General features: G+C 42.4%; 1 protein-coding gene across 3 annotated transcripts in view; it reads right to left on the bottom strand.

Annotated features, from left to right (window-relative positions):
* CPNE4 (copine 4) overlaps positions 1 to 27029 on the bottom strand; it is a 242059-nt gene that overhangs the window by 84161 nt on the left and 130869 nt on the right. For all 3 annotated transcript variants that reach the window (XM_069007457.1, XM_069007456.1, XM_069007455.1), the window contains exons 4-7: positions 20675 to 20746; positions 9794 to 9868; positions 4192 to 4275; positions 3155 to 3244 (exon numbers count right to left, since the gene is read on the bottom strand). In XM_069007457.1, the coding sequence (XP_068863558.1) occupies positions 3155 to 3244; positions 4192 to 4275; positions 9794 to 9868; positions 20675 to 20746 (321 nt within the window). The remainder of the gene's footprint in view (positions 1 to 3154; positions 3245 to 4191; positions 4276 to 9793; positions 9869 to 20674; positions 20747 to 27029) is intronic.

Here is a 27029-nt window from a genome sequence, read left to right on the forward strand (position 1 = left end):
CAGATAAACCTTTGATGGCAACATAACTCACATGCTAAAACCACATTTGAATGCCAAAGTTTCACAATTTACAGGACCTTCAGCACAACAGACTAGGATAAAACCTGCTCTCAGAAGGAGTACAGTCCTCACTCAGATTTGTCAGTAGTTCCTGTTGATTTGAAACTCTTTACATATTAGAAAAGCAATGCACTACATTTGGATCAAAGAGGTATTTTGTTCACTTCAATGCATACACTAATTGTCTGTCCTGTTAGCATTAAAAGAAGGTATGATTGGCACTGAAGTGTGACCAGACTTCTTGGACAGTTTCAGTGTGTGGGAAGAAAAACTCAGTAGGTTTGTAAATCTAATATATCCTTTTCATAATAAAGCCTAGAGCAGCAATAATTGTAATAAAGTTTTACAAGGTGTCCTGAGAGGAATAAAATGTTCATTATTCTCTGCACCACAGCTAAATAAAGCAAAATTAGTGTTTTCTTTAAAAGCCTACAAGGAATTCAATTTAACAGACTTTGTAAAGAATGCTAGCAAAAGACTTTTGAGGCAGATCCTAACTATTGGTTGCTTTGATTTTAGTGACTTATCTTATCTTTCTAAACAGACATTTTAAACCAAAAAGTTTCCAACGCCCAGACAGTGTAAAGACTGCTTTGGGTGCAAGACTAATGAAGAGCAAATTTCCTGTAGGTTGAACTTTCTTTGGGTTGTTTTAGGGTACTTTTCCCATGTTAATCCTCATTCCCCGTAACAAAAATCTGACCAGTAAATTCAGAACCCATGTGATTTCAGTGACAGAGATGAAGGGCCAGGACTCCAGGGTTCCAGATAGCCTACAGAGGCAAGCCAAAGGCAGTCACAATTGCAAGGTGTCTGCAGTTAAGAATTTCACGAAGCTGGTAGTTCCCTCTGAGCCCTTCTGGTGCCTCTTTAAGCCTTAACTTAGATTATGCTTTCCAAGGCATGTTAAAAACTAACAGCAGGAAGAGACACAAAACTACCCAGCCTTATGCAATTACTGTTCACAGTGATCAAACAATCTTGGCAAGAAGCTGGTGCTCAGCAAGGCAGCTGGAATACACTAAATCTCTCCCACATTAAATAAGGCACAGGGAACTCTTCCACCATTTAGCAGTAACATATTGCTATATACTTTATGAAGTGAAACAAAGGAACTGAAGTCAAATGTTCCAAAATATGGTAATGCAGAGAGTGGAATGCTCAGTCAATCAAAGTAAAATCAAAGTAAACCAAAGTATAAACATTCATACAGTGCTATACCAGTCACAGACACTTCATCTCTCTAATTCTTATCGTTTTCACTCTTATGTCCTACCTGCCATGCAATTCCTAGGTTATAGACCATATAGAAAAGAAGCAAATTATTATCTGACAAGTATTATATGCTATCTCTCAAAAACAACTGATTTGGGTGGCTGCTCTACCATAACAGCCTTATCTTACATGCACCAAAAGTTATAAAGGGTCTGAATTTGAAATAAGTATCAAGCTTTTTTATTTTACAACCATAATTAGTTTTAAAATATTCCTGTACTCATGAATGATCTGATACAAATCTTAGTACTTTTAGCTTTACTGCAAATGACTGAACTGGAGCCTCAGGCAAATACTCAGGTATCAAAAGCAGGTCTACAAATACTTGCATACACAAACAAAAAACATGTATTCTCCCAAAAATGGTAAAAAAAAGACTGTCTTGAAAATTCTCAATAGGTTCACAAGACCCGTGGCTTTTGCCCTGGTTTTCTTCTTCAGCCATTCTTCCATTGACTTTCCCGTCATCTTCAGTGACTAAGGGACTACCCTTGTTCCTCTTCGCTTCTCCCTTTTCAGCTTCTCTTTTGGTAGTTCATCTGCAAACAATTTTGACTACTGTCTCTGCTCAAAACTCAAAAGACCACCTTTATTCCCAGAAATCTGAGCCTTTCTCATACCTTCTCACCTCAATTTCAAAGAGACAAGTGCATTTTTCTCCCTGCAGAACCTCATACCTCTACCCCTATGGACTTGCCACTTGTTCTCACATTCTAGACTTCACAATTCTGTTTGCTTCTCTTCCTAGGTTTTCTCACCTAAGTGATTTAAAGGCCACATATGATGAAGGCAGTGCTGTGCTAATTCTGCTTTTCATTTCAGTAACAGAAATCTGATCCATCTCGTCTCAAATTTGTATATTGTTCCATAATAACAGGGCAAATTTTGTGAAGTTATAAACCACAATCCAAGCACTCATAAGGCTGCTTTTTGCCCTTTCCACTCATCTGTGACATTTATTGTAACATATCCACGCCAGCATTTTATTTTTTCTATCTGCATAGCACATCCTGCAGCATCCTAAGCGAAAAATGACAACACCCCTTCTGCAGGGTTTTTCAGCTATAATGATGAAAGAAGAAATGTTGGCAGTGACAAAATAAAATTCTCTTAGGCAATTTGGTACAGTAAGAAAAAAAAATAGTCATACTTTCGGGTTCAATATCCTTTCATCAGGTCTACGAGTCTGAATAGACACTGGGGACCAGTGCTCTTTGTTTGATGTTGTTTAATTTAGTATTAGCCTTCAAGCTGATCAGAAGATATAAACAATCACATAAAGCCTTGATTTAAGCCAAATTAGCCAAAAGAAGATGATTTTTTCTACACAAAGCTCCAAGTTCCCAATCATCTGTCTTTCCCTTGACTAGAAACACTTTCATTACTATGGCACATGACTTTTTGTGGCCATCCTATTCTTCAAGTATAATAACAAATCTCTTATTTCACTGTTTCTTTTACAGGAGGCCTCCAGATACAGAAGTGAGAAAATAGTAGTTAAAATTGTGGTAGGGCTGCCACTTCCCATGAATTCACCAGTTTAATGATGATGGAGTCAAATTATCCAACTAATTGGGAAAAACAGTCCCATCATTTTTTGAGGTTACTGCAAGAAATATAGAGCATAATCTACTGATTACAGTGGATTACCACTTCTCTGCATCCTTAATTTGATTATGGTAATCATAACGCAGCTGTGTGATCATCTTTTCCATCAAAGAAGAGGGAAGTGCAGAATAGCAATCTACAGTTGAAAAAGAGGGACCAACTTCTGTTTTCTATGAGTAAAACTATTAAAAAAGTAGGAATTACTTCTGACCTTTAGCCTGCGATCCTGGTCTCCGCTGCACAGAGAATTTACAGACACTTTAAAAGTCTTCCATGCTGGATTTAAGTTATTCATCACAACCTGTGAGTGAAAAGAAGAAAGAGAACCCTTAACATTTGCACATCTCTCAGCAGAATGCTAACAAGAGCCACAATTCTCAATATAGTACATTCACCAGCAAGAGAAGGAAGCAGAGCTCAGATGGCGTTTTCAGAACTACATCCATGGGATATGAGCCCTTGAGCAACCTGCAGTTTGCAACACTCCTCCTCTGGAAAGCCCCCAAAAGGCACAAGTGGGAAATGGACCTATACATACCCACAGATCATGCTACAGACATTGCTCCAGCACTGCCACGCCTCAGTGGGAGATAATTCACAAGGGGAAGGTTGTACAACTGAACTGGAAGCCATGGAAGAGATGCAGAACTGGGCAATGGGGATGGGCAACCTCAATTTACAGGCACACAGTTTGCCCTGCTAAGAAGACTTTATGGAATCCATAACAGCCTTATAACCCCTAACACCTGCCACAGCTCCACCCCAAACACCTAAATGCTGTTTCTACAGACAGTGCCAGTCATTACCATGGAGCAGTAATGTCACTGGGTCATAAGAGACAAATGTAAAGTACTCAGATTACAATCCCTTTAGCACCAGCAACCTGTGAGGAGGTGGGGAAGAAGCAACATAGTATTAATGGAAAAATACAATACAGCCTGTAGCCTGATTTTGGCTAAATCTAATATTTATATCTCCTGACCTTCCAAACAGAGTATCTGCCAGTTTAATTGGATTTGGATCTTTGGCTTCGGTATCATCTTCCTTTACCAAAAGGTGCATAAGTCAAGACCTGATACCCATTAGTTAATAATTATACTAGAGTATAACACTAGGAAATGTTTTTTAAACGTGGGTGTTTGCACACCACATTTAAAAACACTTCCCTTTGTGACACAGGAAACATAAACTATGGCTCCTGACAGCCCACCTGTGTCCTTGGAAAGTAAATTCAACTCTATTCCTTACCTCAGTCCTGTGAACAAGTTGTTGGGTTGCATCATCATTCACCCGAAAAATCTCCAGAAAAGGATCAGATTTGCTGAAAAAATCCTAAAATAAAATATAGGACAGGTTACTCTTGAGGCTCCTTTTTCTTTGAGCTTTTCAGGCACAATGCACTGGTGCTTCCTTGACTGCTAATGAAAAGGAAGAGCCAGCATAGTATTAGTGAGACCTCTTGGTGTTTCTCAGCAATATTTCATTCTTGTCCTTGTCCCACAAGGATTCCCATAGCATGGTTGCTGTTCTCAGTTTGCCTATTTAATCATGGCACACAGAACTGTAAAATATCCTTTTACAACTTCTTCCCTTCTCACACTCAGCTCAGTTCCCTGAGCATTAGCTCCGTCATCCACCTAGCTAGTTTCTTTCTGTCTCCGTATCTGTTTGGTCTTTTGACATCAGTTTTCTAATGCATTGCACTTAGAAGCATATTCCATACTGGGGTTGAATGTCACACTGTTCACCTACCCTCTCAAAACAGAAGTTAACTGGCCAGGACACTGTGCTACTACCAACTAACACAAGATGGATTAGAGATGGTTGGAGAAGCAAGTCCTCTTCAGGGTGTGGTAACATGGCCCATGCTAAGATGACAAACAGAGCAGAGTAATGCAGTAAATAACTTGGTATCTCTAGGTAAATCTGTGAGACACTGATGTTCACATTCACACACTGCAGAACACCCTCTCCTAGTCTGGCATCCAGCTACCAACCCTGAACTTTCTTACACAAACATAAATTCAGTTGCTTTCTGTAGTGCTGCTTCAGTTTGGCCACAGCCTCTTTTGTTTCAACAGCTCATTTATTCTGGACATGCTGGCTGGGGGGGACAGAAGAGTAACTGGCTGTTAACCCTCCACAACTGGAGGGGGAAGCTTCAAATTTCTAACAGTGCAATGCTGAAAGAACAGGATTTAAACGCACTAAGCCCATTTCCTGTAGTTTCAAGTCCCTTCTTCATTTTCTTCTTCAAAAGAGCCACAGGATTAACTCTGTGTATATGAATATTCTTCTCTACAGGACATATCCAAAACCACAGACTTCCATGTCAGTCTGGGGAAGTGAGAAATTCTGTTTGCACTCCAAGTGTTTCTATGATAGTGTTAGTGTAAAAATTACTCTAATATATATATAATTCTACAAATTTCTCCTCACCAAACATCCACCATACTAGCTGCATAGTCATTGGTTTGGGAACAGCTTTGGATAAGATGCCAGCCAAAGTCTGGGGTTGGTAAAATTTATTTTTGGGACATTTTTATGATTCCACAACTTCAAAACAAACAAAGAATTCAGATGTTTGAAACAGGACACCTGAATTTGAATGTCTGGAGAAGAAAATGAGTCCCTATGGACCACAAAGCAAGGCTCAAGGAACCTAAAGTCTTGTCCTACAAATGACATAATGTTGAGTTCAGAGTGCTGTTCTGTCATTGATCTGTTTCTTTACTTTCTAGAGAAAACTTAATGGCACATTTAGCAACTGGTGCAAAGCACATAAATATTTATCTGTTAAATACTATAATGGGGAGCATGGAACAACAAGGCTGTATGTTTGGCTCTTTGTTCCAACTACATGGTAAACAGGACATTTTACATCAAACTGAAAAACCAGTGCAAAATTCAACTAAGTAACTCTAGAGTTTGCCTCAAGGCCCTGATATAGATTCAGTATCTGGACTCCAATCAAAACCTGAAACTGCTAATATGTAGGGGGTTTTGGTGATCAAATTCTGCCAGATTACCAGTACATAGCAGAGAGAACAAGCAGAGAGAGAGGGTGTTGGTTTAATAATAGTGACATGAAAATCCAGACCACATAGGGTTAAAAAAGATTGAGCTGCCTCTTCTTGCACATAAGCATTCTGATGGAAGCTGAGAAAAAGCTTAATGTTAACAGTTTATCAAACACAAATTTGGTAAGTTATTTGAAAGAAAATACCTCAAAATGATACATCCAAAGAAGACACTCTGGAGTGCAAAAGAATTCAGAAAGGAAGCCAAGATTTCATTTAAGACTCAAAATATAGTATCATTCCTAGCTGAGTATCATAAAGCTACAACAGCACATCAGCACAAAGGAAATAATTTTTAATACCTGGTTTTAACTACCAAGGTAATACCACATAAAGGGAAAGATTTTAATGCTGGATGGTGCCTTATATGACTCCTCCTTCAATGCAAAAACAAAGCCTAATTACTTTCAGAACGGAGTTACAAACAAAAAAATCCTTCTATATTGAAAGTCTTTTGTAAGAAGTAAAAAATGGTAAGCTGAAGAAACATTTGCTTTCACAACTAACACTTTTTTGGTTGTTATGCTGAATCTAATAGCTTTGCATTATCTCACAAGAATACCATCTGAAAGAAGAATAGCAGCAATATATTGTGTTATTTTAATATCATTTAAATGATTAATGTAATATATTTGTTAGTGGTATAATGTGCATCATTCTTTCAGTATGTGCAGCAGTTACAAAGTGATAACACAAGTACATGGCCTAAACTTAAAAAATTTATAGATCTGTCTCTAAGAACCTACTTTGACACATTTTTAGTAGATTAATTTTCAGAGCACAACAATTCTTAAAATTCAGGTTTGGGGATCAAGTCAAAGATCCCTTAAAAAGGGCTGAAGCAGCCAAAAGACTAAAACTTTGAATATTATTCAACAGCTAAACAGGGCATTTGAGGATTTTTTTTTGGTAGTAGTTTAACTACTACTATGGAACTATACATAAAAGCAGTATTAGCTTGTATTTTGCAGATATTTGCTGGAGAATCTTTCCCAAACAATGGTAACTGCTTCTCTCAGAAGAGGAGAAGTTTGCCTGCCTCAGTGCTCATAATTTATTATAGCTATCATAAAAAATGTAGTTGCTTGTTATGGTAATCGTGACACAGCTATTAATGCAATAAAACCTTTACAAAAGTTATTGTTCCACGGTGAAGTATTCTCAGTGGATCTCTTGAAACAAAGAGGTGCCATTTGAGCTGACAGGGTTTCAATAAAACATGAAAATGCAGTTATACCTTCCAAATAAGCACTGTAATAAAAAATATAATGGTTATTTCTGCTAAGTCAGTTAACTAAAGGAAAGTCTCATATCTGTCATTTTCCTATAATTTTTCATTGAATGTATCAGCCACTCCAGTAGAAAAAATGATTAGGCTTGTTTTGTAGCTTCTCTAAAATTCTTGCAGTTTTATGTCAAGAGAGTAAAAAACATGCAACAAACATATCCTGCCTGTTATATCATAGCAACAATTTCTGTTTAATTTTCCAAAAATGTGTTGTTCACATATTTTTCTTTATTGTAGGAAATGCATACACTTAAGGGCACCAATCTGGATCCTCTTTCAAGGATCTTCTTTAAGGAATGAAGGAAGAATATTTCTGTTCATTCAAGATGGTAATGGATGGAAAGGAGTTTTTTTTTTTTATCCTGTCAGCATTATACCTGATGTTCCCCCACCTCTTCCTTTATTCACAAGTTGTGAGACATTAGGATTCTATTTGTCTTCTGCCACTCCCACAGCTAGTGCATGAGCCCCATGGCTAACAAAGGTGACCCCATAGCAGAGCATGAGTGACTGCTTCCAGAGGCTTCCTCTGCCTTTCAGGAGACTCCAAGGCCAGTTTCAACCCTCAGTTTGTTTCTCTGACATTACATCTCTACTCAGATGTTCACTTCTCTGAGTAGGGAGAGGCATGCAAAACCATGCTTAGGATTTTACAAAATGGGATCTTCTCAATTATTTGATTTTTTTTTTTTTCCTTTTTGTGACATCAGAGCACTCATTTTTTTCACCAATGGCTGAACTATGCAATTTAAGTAATTTCAAACCTTAATAAAAATAATTACTAATAGTGCCTTGCATTTAATGATGTCAAAGTTAATTATAAGCCATTTCTTACAGAAGAAGTAAACCAAGCTTCAGCAAGGTTTAGAGCTACATCTTTAGCTGGAGGAAACTGAAAGACTTCTTTCAACGCAATAGGCTTCCAGAGATTTGCATCATTTGAAGAAAGGAATTTGGATTCAGGTAAGACATGATGAGTCACTGCTTGACTTGCACACTGCACCATCCAGGCATTTTTTATTAGATGAAGCCCACCTTGACTGGACATGTTAAAATGGCAAGAATGACAATACTGTCGCAACATTTCAGACTGATCCCTCTCACCTTATCCCCATAAAGTGTTTCAATCACTCTCAAACTGTTGCCCAGACAACACTGACCTGGCTTGGAATTGCCCTCTGGCAGTATCCTTTTAATTTATACCAATAAGTGCTAGAAGCCTAATATTTAAAGCAGATTAGAGTTTGCATTTGTGGAAAAGCAATGACTAAATACAGTCTTACTGTGTTGTTCATGTCCTTTCCTTTTTCCTAGATGTAACAGCATATGGAACAGGAAGAAACTTGTGTACAAGTTTAAGAATTACTTCTACAGATACCTGTCTAAAGAAAGGTTGTTAAGTTTACATTTTGACACCTAAATAAATTATGCAATTCAAAACCACTGAGACTTCAGCAACTCTGAAAGAGAAAAGTAATTTATCTTTCAGATGAGAAGCAAATTCACATCCTGATCATTTATGATTGTTAATGATCCTGAGCACAGTAAAATTTTATATGTTTTATAAAGTTTATTTTAAAGTTATATGCCAGTACTATTTATCTTTCTGTGTACTTTCTGCTTGCCTGAGATTTTCCGGTAGTTTCAACTGAAAATATTTTTCATAAGTTACAACGCAATTTTGAAAACCTGATGTATATGTATCCAAAAGTAGCCTCGCTGATTTGATTTTAAGCTACTCACAGATCAGATGTTTACAAGAACACACTTGGGGCATCACAAACCTAAACCTTTGCATAGTCCTGCCATATGCTTCTAATTAGAAACACTTTCATATAAAAGAAGGGACTGTATACCTCCAAAGAATTCTATGCCTGCTATTACACTGAAACAACAGAGAGTGGTACAAGCAGTCATCAGGTTTTCTTGGGCTGTGGGTTGTCTGAGATGCTTATTATAAGTAAATACTAAACAATAACAGATCTTTTCAGAAAGAGATACTCCTTATAAGGTTGAGTAGTGTTTGAGTCAGTGGAGAGTTTTCTTCCTGAAGAGGAAAAAAGTTTTTAACAAACATGCAAGTCTTTTTCTCACATTTGAGCTACATTTTGTTGAGCAAAACATGTATCATGACTGAGCTGTTATGAACTTTTCTAGCTGTATTTTAGAAAACTTCAACGATAACATCATTGACTACTTACAGAAAGTTCACTTCTCTAAACACTTCTGATCTGTGGCATTTTACATAATTAAATTGTCTTGGTTGTAGTGTAATTAACTTGTCTTGGTTTTAATTAGATTCCCTTGAGGTTTTTTTTTTAATTACTTCGCAACTCAAGGAAAGCCTCATTGTGAACATTCATCTGAAAACCCTGATGTGTTTAATAACACAAGGCAAAAATATCTGTCATGGAAAATCTCATCAAATTATATTTGCAGGCATTCTTATATCTTTCAGAAAGGTTAATATCAAGCAGCTTACCTTGTCATCCAATTTCCGTGCACTGAATGAAAGTTCAACGTAGTCATCATTGCCAGACAATTCCTCAGCGATCACCTAAATGGAAAGCTACATTTGAGCTGTGCGTGGTGTAATGGAAGGAGAGAACAACACCATTTTTCAGTGTGTGAAGACTGCAGACCCCACTTAGGAAACCGAAGTGTGCAACAAGTTAATGTGTTTCTCTTTGCTGTCAGGAAGGGCATCACCTTGGTCAGCCCAGAAACCTGAATCATTTTGTGTCATGTGACTGTGCCTTGTCAATCACCTGTCAATGGACAGACATCAACATCCACCAGGCATCCCTTTCCTCTGACCAAGTACTCCTCCTCAGAGTAGAAAACAGAGAATTCCACAATCTCACAGTGTCCAAGGGGACAAAAATGCTCTACAAGAGTTGTATTACTTGGATCTAAAGCCCAATTATTTTTATGCTGCTTCAGCATCATTTGGCAAGATAAATGAAAAAAGGAGTGAAGTCACCTGTTATTAGTTGTCACAAAAGGCACATCTACAGCAGGAAAGTTCTCCTGGTATAATTTTTCTACAACTGGCAAAACAATTTACTGTAGATGGAGTGAGAAGCAATGTAATTCTAAAATAATGCAGCATGATTCTTTCAGATGGTGTAAGCTATGTCAATAATGATGCCAGTCACTGTGCTGTGCAACATTAAAAAAACAAAAAAAATCCAACTAAACCAGTTTCCTAAGTAAGCCATTTAACCAAACCTGGGATTTCTCACTGAAAAATATTCTTTGAAACAAACCACATTATATTCTATTTGACAGCTTTAAAACCTTTTTCCCTGTTGCAAATCTTCTTCCCAGGTATTAAATCTCCCAAAAGAACCTATTTCTTGGGTGTTTTATGTACATTACCACACACATGGCAGTCATGCCAGCTTCCCAGAGAGGCTCTGTCTCCATCACTTGAAGTCCTTGGGGAGCTGCAGGGACACCCCAACAACTGTCAAACTGGCTTGGCAGCAGCTACCAACTGCACCCTGAAACATCAACCCGTCAAAGGTGCATATAGCACCTCTTGTGAACCTATATCAGAAAGGGCAGCAGCTGCCAGAGGCAAGAGACACAAAGGAAGGAGAGGTAGGAGGCCTGTGAGACCACCCTAAAGAAGATCCAGGAGGAGGCATGGAGAAAGGAATGCTGCGGGGACACAGCTGGAGATTCGCTCTTTGAAGGAAGTGCTCCATGCTGGAGGAGGCACCTCTGAGTGTGTACACCATCAGGTAAGGCACATGCTGGAGCAGAGATGCCCCTGAAGGGTCTGTGGCCTGCATGTAAGCCCAGAGCAGAGCTAAGAAAATGAGTGAAAAAAACCTCAAAGAGCAGCAAAAAAAAATACCACTGTTTTCTGATCCTGACCTGTGTCACACAGCACCTCATCAAAGGGACTGAGCACAACATGAAGTGAAGGCAAAGGGAGTGAAGACCACAAAGGAGGCAGGAGAAGTGTCAGAAGTTGAGTACAGGGAAGGGGTAGGAAAAGTATTTTCCCTAAGAGGACTTTTTTTGTCTAATTTGTTTCTCTGTAGTTAAAACTTCACTTTGATTGGCAATTAATAAAATTAAGTAAAATTCCCTGAGTTGAGACCATTCTGGCTGTGACACCTCAGAGCAATGAGCTGTGGTGTTTCTCCATGCAAAATACTCGCAGCCACACAGAGGCGCAGATGCTTAACTGGGCATTAAAGTACCATCACACAGGCACATATGTGGTGTGTAACATCTTCCAGGCAAACATCAGCTTGCTGGAAATTCGGCCCATAGGGTCTGACACATTTCTCTTCCATGTAGTCTGATGGTTTAAAAGATCTGGTTAAGCTGTGTATGAACAACAGTGCTCTAGAATTTGCACACCAAATTTCACAAGTATTTTTAACTGAAAATAATGAACCCACTCTTATAAAGGTTTACAGACTTCCAGCTGGAGAAGCTGAACAACGTTCTGTTTACTTCCCACAGCCATAATGTAAGATTGTGTGGATGAGGTATTACACAGTTAAAGGGTTAATAAAATTCTAGCAAAACTTGCTAAGGTAGGAACTTTCAAAATCCAAAGAAAACTCATAATTCACTACACTGAATGAGTTAGGAAACTAGTAACTTCCATACTTGACAGACACCTGGTATGTCCCTAGATCCAGAAATAATGATAAATAATCAGTTTTAAATTATTCTGTTGAGACAAAAAACATTTCACACAATATTTTTTGTCTGCGTTCAGTTTTCTCCCATTCAAGTAAAGTCAACTTGCTCTTTAGTATTGCTGGTCAGAAGCCAAAGCATGTAACTAAGGTCCATATTTCATGGTTATCATCCAGTGTGAGGCCAGCAGGGACTATTTACTCATTTTCTCTCATCTTTTGTTTAACACAATGATTTAATTTTTGCCAGAACACTCCACTAACAAGCCTAATAATTTTAGTTTACTTGAGCATTTGTGTTTTCACAAGACTAAACTCTTTGGTGTTCCTCAAAGAAGAACAGAAGGGAGGTCCAGAACACCACAGGGATGGGCGAGATGAAGTATGCCTGGTTTATCCCAGCAGGCAAACCATACCAAGTTATTTAGGGAACAAAACTCTTTCCTGGTTCTATTCAGCCAGATGAGTGGGGAACTCCTTTCCAACCCCAGACCAAAACCAAATTTACTGTATGCATTTAAGCAAATCAATTCCCAGCTAAGCACCAAGGAAGACATCTAAGAAATCAAACTCCCTGGGCTCTCAAAAAGTATCTCATAGTCTGCTATCTCTTTTGTGGCTGAAGGCAGAAAAAAAATCCAAACAATCAAGCCAGAAGAAACCCATCTGGCAAATCGCACATTAAGGGAAAAATTCCTTCTCAATCTCATGATGCAACAGAGCAGAGATCCCCAAAGCAGAATCTTTTATTATAGCCTTCATCTTAATGCAGAGCTGCAAATGTCACAAGCATGCCAGGTTCAGCGCAGACAAGATTGATCTCTGTTGGGGTTTCAGTTTAGTCCTAGTTTTTTTCTGTTAAAGGAATTTTTTCCCATAGCATGTTGCTAGGAGATAAATGGCCATACTTGAGAGGAGATAGCCATACTTAAGCAAGACAAAAGGGCCCGGCCAGGCTTTTGTTCTCACCTGGCGGGCAGTTCAGTTCGCTCTCAGCGTCTGGAGAGAGAAGCCGTGGAGAGAAGAGCTGCTGGTTCCCGTTTTCGGCGTCTTTCCTTTCTGCTGGGAACAACACCGGGGATCCCAAAGCTGCTTTCCCTGCCCTGCTGGAGGCTGGGCTGTGGCCGCCCGCCCCGCTGCTGCTTCGAGCCTTCGTTACGCTGTAGCCGTGCTTACCCTGCCTGCCTGGAGCCCCGGGGGGTTCCCCTTTTGGATACATCTCGTCTGCCACCCGGGATTTGTGTTTGTGCCTGCCGCTCCAGCCTACCAGTCCAGCCTGCTGTTTCCGAGACTCCGGGACCAGCTGCCCACCGGTTTGTGAAGCTCCTTTGTTCCACCCTTCCCCGGGATCCCAGGGCACCAGAGCAGCCGCGTGCTCCCCGAGCTCGCTCCGGAGCGCCCCCTGCAGCCGCGGGGGAACCATCGCACCTGCCCTGCTCACCGGGAGCCGCCAGCGATCCCTGCCGGCTGCGAGCGGAACTGCACCCGAGGGGAAATAGCCTGACAGCCGAGAAGGCTGGGACTGGGTTTGTGTTTGCTGTTACTGCCATAGTTGTTGTTGTTTTGTTTGACTAGTTATATATATATATATATATATATATATATATATATATATATATAGTAAAGAACTGTTATTCCTATTTCCCACATCTTTGCCTAAAGACCCTTGATTTCAAAATTATAATAACTCAGAGGGAAAGGGGTTACATCTGCCACTCCAAGGGAGGCTTCTGCCTTCCTTAGCAGACACCTGTCTTTCAAACCAAGACAGATCTTGGCGCCCAACGTGGGGCCTGAGGGCATTAAGAGAGAGAGGTGAAAAAGGAATAACAGTTCCTGAATAACTTAAGTTTGTGTGTTGGATATAGGAACCTTGGTAGGCAGCACTATGTGGTCTACTTTACCCTGGTTCGGGTGGCATGTGGCTGTGGCTATATTCTTTCCCTTTGCAGCCCCCTACTTGAATATGGGTCCTCTCACTAAGGCTACCATTGCCGTTATCCAGCTTGCGCTATGGGTCGAGAAGGTGAGGAATTCATGGGTTTTTAACTTCCTCCGGAATGTGGGCATGTGGATAAACGGTTATCACACACTGAGCTCATGTTTTTGGGGTTATGTTAACAATGGTACCTTCTGTGAGGAAATGACACCAGGGGAAGTTTTCCCCCAACCCCTCAACCAGTTATTTGGACCCACCCCATCAATTTTTGAAGGGTTTAGATTCCCTCTGAATACTAACCACCTGCTGCTGGCAGGCCTACTCTATTTAGCATTCAAGGATAAGTTGAGATTGGCTTGGATAACTACCCAGACACCAGCCCCAGAGACTAGAGATCCTGCCCCAGAGCCTGACCCTGCCCCAGAACCTGACATGGCCCCAGAGAGTAGAGTTCCTACCCCAGAGCCTGATCCTGCCCCGGAACCTGACACAGCCCCAGACACTAGAGATCCTACCCCAGAGCCTGATTCAGCCCCAGAGCCTGACACAGCCCCAGACACTAGAGACCCTGCCCCACAGCCAGATACCGCCCAACAGCCCACCTCAGAAATGGACTACCCGAAATGGGTGGGGGTACTGGCGAAAGGGATGCAGGAGATATGCCAGGAGATGGGCCAGGTGCGCAAGGAGATGCGCCAGGAGATGGGCCAGGTGCACCAGGGGATATGCCAATTGCTAAGGGAATACACCTCCTCAGCTAGTGAAAAAACCTCTCCCTGCCCCAAAAAGGGTGAGGCTGACGGTGCAGCAGTGGAACCCACAGATGTTACAACCGCCCAGGTTTCAGCTGAACCCCAAGGACAAGTACAGCCAGCAGCAGTCGCCCCTGTGCAAAGGAGGAAGTGTAAGACCAAATCAGTACGACCAGTTAATGATGATGGGGAACCAGGGCCCTCACAACCAGCAGGGGAGCCAGAGCCAGAAATCATCATTGAGTCCCTGTCGTACGACAGTCTCCGTGGTATGCGAGACGACATTGTGCGAAGGGGGCGTGAGCCTTATACCACCTGGCTGCTTCGGGTTTGGGACCTCATGGGCACAAGTGTGCAACTGGATAGTGGTGAGGCAAGGTATCTGGGATCGTTGACCCAGGACCCAGGTGTGAACCAGATATTTGTGAGGGAGCCAGGGCCCCTTTCTCTCTGGGACCGGCTCTTAATGAGTGTGAGAGAAAGGTTCATTCACAAAGAAAGAATGCAGGAGTACCATCATAGAATGCAGTGGAAGACACTTGAGGAAGGGATCCAGCAGCTAAGAGAGGTGGCAGTATTAGAGGTACTCTTTGGAAGGGATGGACAGCACGGTAATGACCCCGATAAGGTCAGGTGCACAGGACAGATGATGTGGAACCTGGCAAGGCTAGGGCCATCGCAATACACCACTTTCATTGCAACCATTGATGCTGACAATACCCGAGAAACAGTGGGCTCTGTTGCCAACAAGCTCAGGAATTATGACAGTATGGTCAATGGTCCACTGAAAACTCATGTCTCTGCTGTGGTCCAGGACCTCAAAGAGGAGATAAAGGAGATAAGGGAGGAGATGAGGAAGGTCAGTGTGGCACCAGTGCGAGTCACAGGCCCCCAGGTCAGAGCCCGTCGTCCCCTTGCTAGAGAGAGAGGGTACACCCCACGAGCTGAGCTCTGGTTTTTCCTGTGTGAGCATGGGGAAGACATGAGAAGGTGGGATGGGAAACCCACTTCTGTCCTGGCAGCGCGGGTGCGTGAACTCAAGGAGGGAGGCACTAACCGAGGGGGTTCCGCTAAGGTGAAAGTAGCCTCAGCCTCCCGTGACCGAGCTGCCAGGTATTACAGACAGGAGGATGATATGTCAGATCCCCTCGAAGGTACCTCTAGTATGTATGCCCAGGGCAAGAATGATAACCAGGGCTAGAGGGGCCCTGCCTCTAGCCAGGAAGAGGCACGGGAGAACCGGGTTTTCTGGACAGTGTGGATCCGATGGCCTGGCACATCAGAGCCACAAAAATATGATGCATTGGTTGATACTGGGGCACAGTGTACTTTAATGCCATCGGGACATGTGGGGGCAGAACCTGTATCCATCGCAGGGGTGACCGGGGGATCACAGCAGTTGACCCTTTTGGAAGCTGAGGTGAGCCTGACTGGGAAGGAGTGGCAAAAGCATCCGATTGTGACCGGCCCAGAGGCCCCGTGTATTCTGGGCATAGACTTCCTCCGGAATGGCTATTACAAAGACCCAAAGGGACTCAGGTGGGCGTTTGGGATTGCTGCTGTGGAGGCAGAGGGCATTAGGCAGTTGAACACCCTGTCCGGACTGTCTGAGAATCCTTCTGCAGTTGGGCTCCTGAAAGTGGAAGAGCAACGAGTGCCAATTGCCACCTCGACAGTGCACCGCCGGCAGTATCGGACAAATCGAGATGCTGTGATTCCCATCCACAAGATGATTCGTGAGCTGGAGAGCCAAGGGGTGGTCAGCAAGACCCACTCACCCTTCAACAGCCCCATTTGGCCTGTGCGCAAGTCTGATGGGGAATGGAGATTGACTGTGGACTATCGTGGCTTGAATGAAGTGACTCCACCGCTGAGCGCTGCTGTGCCCGACATGTTGGAGCTCCAGTATGAGCTGGAGTCCAAAGCAGCAAAGTGGTATGCCACCATTGACATTGCCAATGCATTTTTCTCCATTCCTCTGGCAGCAGAGTGCAGGCCCCAGTTTGCTTTCACCTGGAGGGGTGTGCAGTACACCTGGAACCGACTGCCCCAGGGGTGGAAGCACAGTCCCACCATCTGCCATGGACTGATCCAGGCTGCACTGGAAAAGGGTGAGGCCCCAGAACATCTGCAGTACATTGATGACATCATTGTGTGGGGGAACACCGCAACAGAAGTGTTTGAGAAAGGAGAGAGAATAATCCAAATTCTCCTAAAAGCTGGTTTCGCCATCAAGAAGAGCAAAGTCAAGGGGCCTGCCCGAGAGATCCAGTTCCTGGGAGTGAAGTGGCAAGATGGACGGCGTCAGATTCCCACTGAGGTCATCAATAAGATCACTGCGATGTCTCCACCAACCAACAAGAAGGAAACACAAGCTTTCCTAGGCGCCATAGGTTTCTGGAGGATGCACATTCCTGAGTACAGCCAGATTGTGAGCCCTCTCTACCTGGTTACCCGCAAGAAGAACGATTTCCACTGGGGCCCAGAACAACAGCAAGCCTTTGCCCAGATCAAGCAGGAAATCGCTCACGCCGTAGCCCTTGGCCCAGTCAGGACAGGACCAGAGGTGAAGAACGTGCTCTACTCTGCAGCTGGGAACAATGGTCTGTCCTGGAGCCTCTGGCAGAAGGTGCCTGGTGAGACTCGGGGCCGACCGCTGGGATTCTGGAGCCGAAGCTACAGAGGGTCCGAAGCCAACTACACTCCCACAGAGAAAGAAATCTTGGCAGCTTATGAAGGAGTCCAAGCTGCCTCAGAGGTAATTGGAACTGAGGCACAACTCCTCCTGGCACCCCGACTACCGGTGCTGGGGTGGATGTTCAAAGGAAAGGTTCCCTCCACGCATCACGCCACCGATGCTACTTGGAGCAAATGGATCGCCCTCATCACGCAGCGCGCCCGAATTGGAAACCCAAGTCGCCCTGGGATCTTGGAAATAATTACGAACTGGCCAGAAGGTGAGACTTTTGGGTTATCTTCTGAAGAAGAAGAGGAGCAGGTGACGCGTGCCGAAGAAGCCCCACCGTATAACGAGCTACCAGAGAGTGAAAAACAATATGCCCTCTTCACTGATGGTTCCTGCCGAATTGTAGGCGCTAGCCGGAAATGGAAAGCCGCTGTATGGAGCCCCACACGACAAGTTGCACAGGCTACGGAAGGAGAAGGTGGATCGAGCCAATTTGCTGAACTCAAAGCCGTTCAATTAGCTCTGGACATTGCTGAAAGAGAGAAGTGGCCAAAGCTCTACCTTTACACTGATTCATGGATGGTAGCCAATGCTCTGTGGGGTTGGCTGGAAAGGTGGAATAAGGCAAAATGGCAGCGCAGAGGAAAACCAATCTGGGCTGCTGAGGAGTGGAAAGACATTGCCGCTCGAGTAGAGAAGCTATCTGTGAAGGTCCGTCATGTAGATGCTCACATCCCCAAGAGCCGGGCTAATGAAGAACATCGTAATAACAAGCAGGTAGATCAGGCTGCGAAAATAGAGGTATCCCAGATAGACCTGGATTGGCAACATAAAGGAGAGTTGTTCCTAGCTCGATGGGCCCATGATGCCTCAGGCCATCAGGGCAGAGATGCCACCTATAAGTGGGCACGAGACCGAGGGGTGGATCTGACCATGGACAGTATCTCCCAGGTCATCCATGACTGTGAGACATGCGCTGCGATCAAGCAGGCCAAGCGGGTGAAGCCCCTGTGGTATGGTGGGCGGTGGTCCAAATACAAGTATGGGGAGGCCTGGCAGGTTGATTACATCACACTGCCTCAAACCCGCCAAGGCAAGCGCCATGTGCTCACAATGGTAGAAGCCACCACAGGATGGCTGGAGACCTACCCTGTGCCTCACGCTACTGCCCGGAACACCATCCTGGGCCTTGAAAAGCAAGTCCTTTGGAGGCATGGTACCCCTGAGAGGATTGAATCTGACAATGGGACTCACTTCAAGAACAGCCTTATAAACACCTGGGCTAGAGAACATGGCATTGAGTGGGTGTACCACATCCCTTACCATGCACCAGCAGCTGGGAAGGTTGAGCGGTGTAATGGACTGCTTAAAACCACCTTGAAGGCACTGGGTGGGGGGAGTTTCAAAAACTGGGAGGTGCATTTAGCAAAGGCCACCTGGTTAGTTAACACCCGAGGCTCCACCAGCCGAGCCGGCCCTGCCCAATCCGAACCCCTACAAACAACAGATGGGGATAAGGTTCCAGTGGTGCACATGAGAGGTATGCTTGGAAAAACTGTTTGGGTAAAGTCTGCCTTGAGCAAAGACAAACCCATCCGTGGGGTTGTTTTTGCTCAGGGACCAGGTTGTACCTGGTGGGTGATGCAAAGGGATGGAGAGACCCGATGCATACCGCAAGGGGACCTTGTTTTAGGGTGAACTACCCATGGCTCTGTACTTGTATCAGTATCAGCATGTACATATGTATATAATTTAGGTGATGCTTGTATTTATATGGTTAAAAAGTTAAGTTTCATGTAACATGTTAATATGGAAAAAAATTCGGGGTGGATAATGTTGGGGTTTCAGTTTAGTCCTAGTTTTTTTCTGTTAAAGGAATTTTTTCCCATAGCATGTTGCTAGGAGATAAATGGCCATACTTGAGAGGAGATAGCCATACTTAAGCAAGACAAAAGGGCCCGGCCAGGCTTTTGTTCTCACCTGGCGGGCAGTTCAGTTCGCTCTCAGCGTCTGGAGAGAGAAGCCGTGGAGAGAAGAGCTGCTGGTTCCCGTTTTCGGCGTCTTTCCTTTCTGCTGGGAACAACACCGGGGATCCCAAAGCTGCTTTCCCTGCCCTGCTGGAGGCTGGGCTGTGGCCGCCCGCCCCGCTGCTGCTTCGAGCCTTCGTTACGCTGTAGCCGTGCTTACCCTGCCTGCCTGGAGCCCCGGGGGGTTCCCCTTTTGGATACATCTCGTCTGCCACCCGGGATTTGTGTTTGTGCCTGCCGCTCCAGCCTACCAGTCCAGCCTGCTGTTTCCGAGACTCCGGGACCAGCTGCCCACCGGTTTGTGAAGCTCCTTTGTTCCACCCTTCCCCGGGATCCCAGGGCACCAGAGCAGCCGCGTGCTCCCCGAGCTCGCTCCGGAGCGCCCCCTGCAGCCGCGGGGGAACCATCGCACCTGCCCTGCTCACCGGGAGCCGCCAGCGATCCCTGCCGGCTGCGAGCGGAACTGCACCCGAGGGGAAATAGCCTGACAGCCGAGAAGGCTGGGACTGGGTTTGTGTTTGCTGTTACTGCCATAGTTGTTGTTGTTTTGTTTGACTAGTTATATATATATATATATATATATATATATATATATATATATATATATATATAGTAAAGAACTGTTATTCCTATTTCCCACATCTTTGCCTAAAGACCCTTGATTTCAAAATTATAATAACTCAGAGGGAAAGGGGTTACATCTGCCACTCCAAGGGAGGCTTCTGCCTTCCTTAGCAGACACCTGTCTTTCAAACCAAGACAATCTCCCAAGCAAGCCAGCACAGAGAAAGATGAAAGAGAGGTAATACACTAATTTTCAGATTTCAGGATACACATGGGGCTATAACAATCCAGTCCTTAGTTGCATTACAACACATCTAAAACTAATCTCATCAAAAATTGTTTTTCCCTTTCTTTTTTCCTAAGAAACTTTAAAAAGCCCAAGGGAAAAGAAAGATGAGGCTCCTTCACGTCTCAAGGCAGGTAAAAATTCTGCAGGTGCCAGTCCTTCAACTAAAAGTATTCAAGCAGCAGAAGTTACTTGCTGTCATCCAAGTACCTTAAAAGTACTAGTAGTAAGTATTGTGGCTTATGTACAAATCATACATTATTTGTTGCCATTTCCTTGAAACAAGCATTTGTTAGAAACAGTGCAAGTCGTCAAACAATTCAAATATATTTCTCAATCAAGGGTTGTTCTGATGGCTTAGCAGGATGCTTTTAGAGAGAATTAGTCACATTAGATATTTCTAAATAATTGGAAAACAAAAGCATATTTAAGACTGACTTACTGTTATAGATGACTTTCCTGCTGTGTTGCCATGTTTGAGTAAGGACTTGGAGAGCTTCCTCTGAGAAACAATCTGCACAAAAATAAAAACAAAGGGAAAAATAAGTTGAATGTGTAGTAAATACATGGTTTATTGTGATTTCAATCTTATGTTGCTTTTTTTTTTCTTTTTTCCTTTCATATCAAGGTACTTTCTCAATCCATGATCAGAGTTAACACAGTAAGACCACAACCAACAGGAAAGGTTCCCCAGGAAGCCTGCACAGGATGCAATGGAAGGACAAAACAAGCAGCTGGGGTGAAGCAGAACGGGGAGAACACAATTCACTGCATCAAATAGAATAGTGAGAAACACATAGCATTTCCTTAAGTACTGCAGTGATGGTGACAGAGGACAGAAGTAAGATTTAAACAGACTTAAGAGACAATAAGAAGAGAGCTGTACACAGCAAATCTATCAGATACCTCCAAAACTCATTTATTTTTATAGGAAACTGAAGTCCATTTACAATGAGAAGGCATTTATTCTATTTCAAAATATCAGCAACTCTAAATTCAGGGAAGAAGCAAGCAAGCTGCCCCATATTTCAGTTCCAAAATCGTCTCCTTTGCTTACCAGGTACCAGATCTCCCCTAGAACTCAGCAAAATGAACTTGATCATTAACCAAACTATAAACGTACTTCAAATTAATGGCATCAGAGGAACACTGACAAAAGATGTTATAATAACTAGCATTTCCTTATGATTTTGAGACATTTAAAACCAGACCAGTAAAAGTATTAGAAAAGGAAGAAACCTTACAATAATGCAGAACTGCTAAGCTATAGTGATCACCCAGTGTGTTAGTCACTAGTAAAGTTAATACTATATTAATTTATTTATTTTTTGATTGGAAAACTTCCAAATGTAGACAGGTGTAAAGGTAACTCAAACACTGCTTAGAAATCACAGTATTATTTGTAATCTGACAAAAATGTAGTAGGATTGTGCTGTGCAGATACTGAGCAAAAGATTGATTGTGTCCTAAGAAAAACCCTAACCTCTTGAATGTGGCTTTTCTACTAGTAGCAGTCCTTTCCACCTTTCCACATCCAACAGTACTTGGACAACTTCATCCAGACAGCTGATCGAAATGATCCACAAATAGACTTCTTTGGCAAAATACGCCGAAATACTAGTTGTAAAAGAAAGGCAATCACAAAGTGACGAGTTCCAAGCCCTCAATGAGAGTCCTGGACATCATACATATTTCAGCAATAAACCACATCAGTAGGTCATGGCCAGAACTGGAAGAGTGTGAGTAATGCAAACTCACAGCCTGGCAAAAAAGGTGCTGTGAGACAGGAGTGAATAGGATGCACATTCTAGCCTAACATCACCACGGAGAAACATGTTTTGCCCATCAATTTGCTGAACTGAACAGAAAAGCAAAAGCTGCACCTCAGATTATCCTCAGCTACAGTTGCAATACAAGCAGCAAGACAGAAGTAAGTTTTAAACAGGTTTTAAATGTGAGATAGGAGAACCACCATATGACAGGACAGCACATCTGGAATCACTGTGACCAGCTTCTTGTTCCTATTGCAGCTATACCTGACAGGGGTGTGGTCTAATCAGTTTTTAAAGACATCCAGAGGCAGAGGGAAACACTCTCCTCTGGAAATTTATTACTGTATTCATTATCCTTACGTAAATGTATTTTCCTAACAGCTAATCCAATTCTCTGCAGTTTAAGTCCATTACTTCGATCTAATGCACCATGAATAGGTAAAACAATCTTTTTCCTTTTTTTTGGGCAATCTTTGTTATCTGAAGACTATTACCAACTCCCCACAGTCTTCTTTACTACCTGACCTGAGTTTGTCCTATATTTCCTTCTTGACCAAATTTCCTAGCCCTCAAACCATTCTCTCTGCTCTTTGATGAGCCTTCATGGACTGGCTCATAAACAGTCCAAGAATAATGCTCAAAATTGGGCATAATAGCCCTGGTCCTTCCCATGAGAAGCAAGAAGAGCTTCTCATTGCAAGGCTGATACACTCCAGAATTACATTTACCTTATTTTAAGAACACCATGATACTGTTAACTAATGTTCATAATAGAACTATTTCAGATTGCCAGCTGCATTTTTGCAGCTGGCTATTACTTAAATGAATAATTTAACACTCCTTTTTGGACTGCCTTCCATAATGCCATCTGTTGCCAACATCTCACTCAATTTTCCAAACTAACTTTTGGATTTCAACTCTAGTGTTGGCTAGTGGCAACAACAGACAGGACTACAAGTAAGATGACAGTATTGCTAGGATTTACAAGTTCTTTTTCTTCCCTAGAATCTTGGAAATACTGTTTTCTGTGACCTTTTAAGTCATCCCTACATCTATTTTCTTGCCATCTAAACAGGTTCAAGTACAAATCATTGCACTCCTGTGAACTGTGAGGTGCAATTTAAAAAATCGTGTTTGAGATTCTCAAATAGGAGGTAATACAGAAATATGACAGATTATTCTTAATACATAATTAAATTATGGGTTCTGTACCAGCCAGACAATGAATTATGGCAGCTGAGGAGCAGGGTCCATTTATCTCCATGGGCTCTCCCTCCTTCCCCAAGATGCACAGGCAACTTTGTAAAATACATTAAATTTATCCAATGAAAGCTGTGGGTGTTGTCTACTAGAAACCTTTCCAGACATCTTACATATAGATAGCCATGATATGAGAAAGAACTTGGGTGGGAACCCATCTTCAGTAGCCTCCTTTAGAGACAGCAGGACTTCTCCCCCAGAGCTACCCAAACTTTTCCAGCTCCCTTTGCTGCTTTCCAAAGGGTCACAGCTTTCATGAGGTGTTGCACAGCTTGGGAGCTCCTGTGCAGGTGGCAGATAGACGGCTCGCAGTTCCAGAGGGGATAATTTACTCTGACGTTCTCATTAGCAGACTGCATTAGTAACACTCGCTCTCTAAGCCAGAAGCATCGTTCTGACCCAGTAAGCTCTCTGCATATGTGAATACGTGTATTTGGGTGCAAGTGTTTACCAGCTGTTAATTAAGTGGCCACTAAGAACAATCCTCCATCTGGCAACAATGTGCCAACATCATTGCCTCAAATTGTAATTGTAATAACTGTAAAGGAGTCTATTTTCCATAGCAGTAAATTGACTTTTTTGTTCATGCACTGTACAAAATAGTTCTCACTGGTTAAAAGAACTACTTCTATGGAAGCTGCCATCAATTACCTATCGCATTTCTGTTAACATCTCAATGCAAATCTTCTTCTGAACATTATTATACAAAGCATTTGCTGACCTGACTGTCAAACAGCAAATCCTAAACAATGATAACTTGAGAGACTAGCAAGCATTAGTCTTAGTTCAGAGTTACAGAGACAGCTGAGTTAGCAAAATGTCTTAGAAGAAAGTAATTGACCATAGGTCTTTCATTTGTCAGGAGTCTTCGTCTTGACCCTGACTTCAAAACCTTGCAATTTAAAACTTCTGCTTCAGAGAAAAAAGTTTCATCCAAAACTGATGGGAGGAAATGCAGAAAGAAAATCTCTCCTTTCTAAAACACAAATAGTAGAACTGAGTTCAGCCCTAGTAAACCTCAATTACATTTCCAGAACATGCATTTTCATGAACATTTTATTAGAAAAATGACCTACCAGTGAACAAATGGATGTAGAAAATGGTCCTTGTTGAGGCTGGAATAATTTTCTTCTTTGTAGATGGTACAGGCTGTGTTTTGGATTTAGTATGAGAATAATGTTGATAACACACTGATGTTTTGGTTGTTGCTAAGTAGTGCTTTACTCTGTATCAAGGACTTTTCAGTTTCCCATGCTTTGCCAGAGAGGAGGTGCACAAAAAACCAGGAGGGAAGATAGCCAGGATGGCTGACCTGAATGAGCCAAAGGATATTTCATACTGTAGACTGCCATGTTCAGTATATAAACTGGGGAGAGTTTGCTGAGAGCTGCTGATTGCTGCTAAGGGATGGGCTGGGCATCAGTCATCAGGTGGTAACTGATTGTACTATATATCACTTCCTTCTCTTGGGTTTTACTTTCCTCTCTCCCTCTCCTTTTCATTACAGGTATTGTTATAATAAATAAAAATTTATTTCAATTATTAAAGTGTTCTTATCTCCAGCCATGAAGTTTGTCTTTTCTTTCTGATTCTCCTCCCCACTGTGGCAGGGATGGGGCAAGGCGGGTGTAAACAAGCAACTGCATGGTGCTTAGTTGCCAGCTGGGGTTAAACAACAACGATGCTTTTTAGTGCTCAGTGTGCATCTCATACAAAGACCAGACCTCAAAGATTTAAGAGGTGAGACTAAGAGAAGTGAAGTCAAGTTCATTTTCAGCTACATACAAACTACTACCCAGTTCTGGCCTAAGAGCACCACATGTCCAATAAAACATCATACTGAATGTGTTTGCACAAGGTGGAAATAAGAACAGAATGTAAAAGCCACTGCTCCGTTTCTGAGAGAAAGGATATGGATATGAAGTTACTCCTGTTTATCAAATATCCAATCATCTCAACAGAACATCATCTCAACTAGATTTCTGGTCTGCAGTGATAAGGGATGTCAGCCCTGTGGTGAGATGGGAGTGAGAAATTCCCTTGGAGCGGATCTTAATTTTCCTTATTACATACAAGCCCTTACAGGTTAAGGACAGATGCTCAATATTACTGTAGAGAAATCTGGATTCACATCTCCATTTGATCCTATTTCCAATTTAAAATACCTAAAAGAGGCTTTGCACTTTTTTTTTTTTCCATTATTTTGAAAGTATGAACAGATGCAAGACTCTATAGATAAAAGCACCAAGGCTCTGACACCAGCTGTGTACCAAGCATTGCTCAGCAGTCACTGAGAGACAAGGACTCTGATGAAGGTTTGCTCTCTCCTATGCCAGAGTCGTGACTAATCAGCATTGTGTAAGATGAGATGTGAAATATAATGACTTGTTTTACCTGGCTTGTTTAAGAAACTTTTAAAATGTCTTTCTCTAGGTGGTCCTTTCTTAACCAAATATAGGGATAACTTTCAAAATACCATACAGAATTCCCAACACTCACAAATTGAGTGGAAAACAAGATTTCAATATGGCTTTTTAACCCGGTTGTTTCAACACCATTGATTCAGCTTGCAAGGTGCCACCCTGAGCCAGAGGTCAAGTGTCACAAATTCTTTATTTGGACTGTCCTCTTCTGCACACTGGACTTTCTTACAGGAACCCCAAATTTAGTTATTTACACGGACAGATTAAGCACGAATTTCCCTCAATCACAACAGTACACAACTTGAAGAAGTCTTTGTATCTCTTCCTTGCTAGCTGGGATAGCCAGAAAACTAACTTTTATTTCCTAGCACCTCTGTGTTAATTCTTGTCCCAGATGTGTTATTCCTGTTATATGGACTTTCATAGTTGCTCAGCTTTCTTCTAGCCAACTTAACTCTTTTCAGGACTGAAAAGAGCACCTAGGCACAGTTTAGTAGCACTTTTCCCTCAATCCAAACGCCTTTTACACAGACTGAATCTTCATGATCAAATACATTAAAGCGCAGAGCCCTTGGTGGCAAACATACCTGGATCCTGGAGAAGCAACTCCCACCAAAAACAGCAGTGGTATATATAGAAACAGAGTGTTTTTCTAACAGCATCCCCTAGAACCATGTTGATATATCAAGGAAAGAAAAGTAGCACTCGTACTCTTTCAAAAAAACATGTTTCAAATCTTTCACCAACCCTTATGTCATTGTTTAACCCCAGCCAGCTGCTAAGCCCCACACAGTCACTGCTTTATTCCACCCCAGCAAGATAGGGGAGAGAATGAGAGGAGTAGAAGTGATAAAAACTCATGGGTTGAGACAGTAACAGTTTAATAGGTAAAGCAACTGGTATCTTACCAAGTTTGGGTGGGGATTTTTACATATATAATTAAAATGACTTGACTATATTCACAAAATCCTTTTAACCCTTGATGCACAGCAAGGGAAGGATTCTGTGGTACATAAAACTTGGGACATAACCATATCAAAAGTATTTGCCAGTTATGCTACATGGTCTCTTAAGCTCTTCCCTTCTAGCATAAAAGTACCACTTTTAAAGCACTTTTCTTCACTGTTACAAAGCCTCCCAAATGAAGGACAGCAATACTTTCATGATATTGCTGTAAGTGGAATGATGCAACCAGAGTGACTAGACAAATGATTGGAGATTTAACATTTGTAAAATGTATTCTGAAGCTTGTAAATTAAAATATTAGTGCACTCTTACTATAATCCACTCAAGTCAGATACTGTTAAGCCTCTAAACACCCACAAATAAAATGTCAGACCTT

This window comes from Aphelocoma coerulescens, chromosome 2 (genome assembly GCF_041296385.1).
Source record: "Aphelocoma coerulescens isolate FSJ_1873_10779 chromosome 2, UR_Acoe_1.0, whole genome shotgun sequence".
NCBI lineage: Eukaryota > Metazoa > Chordata > Aves > Passeriformes > Corvidae > Aphelocoma > Aphelocoma coerulescens.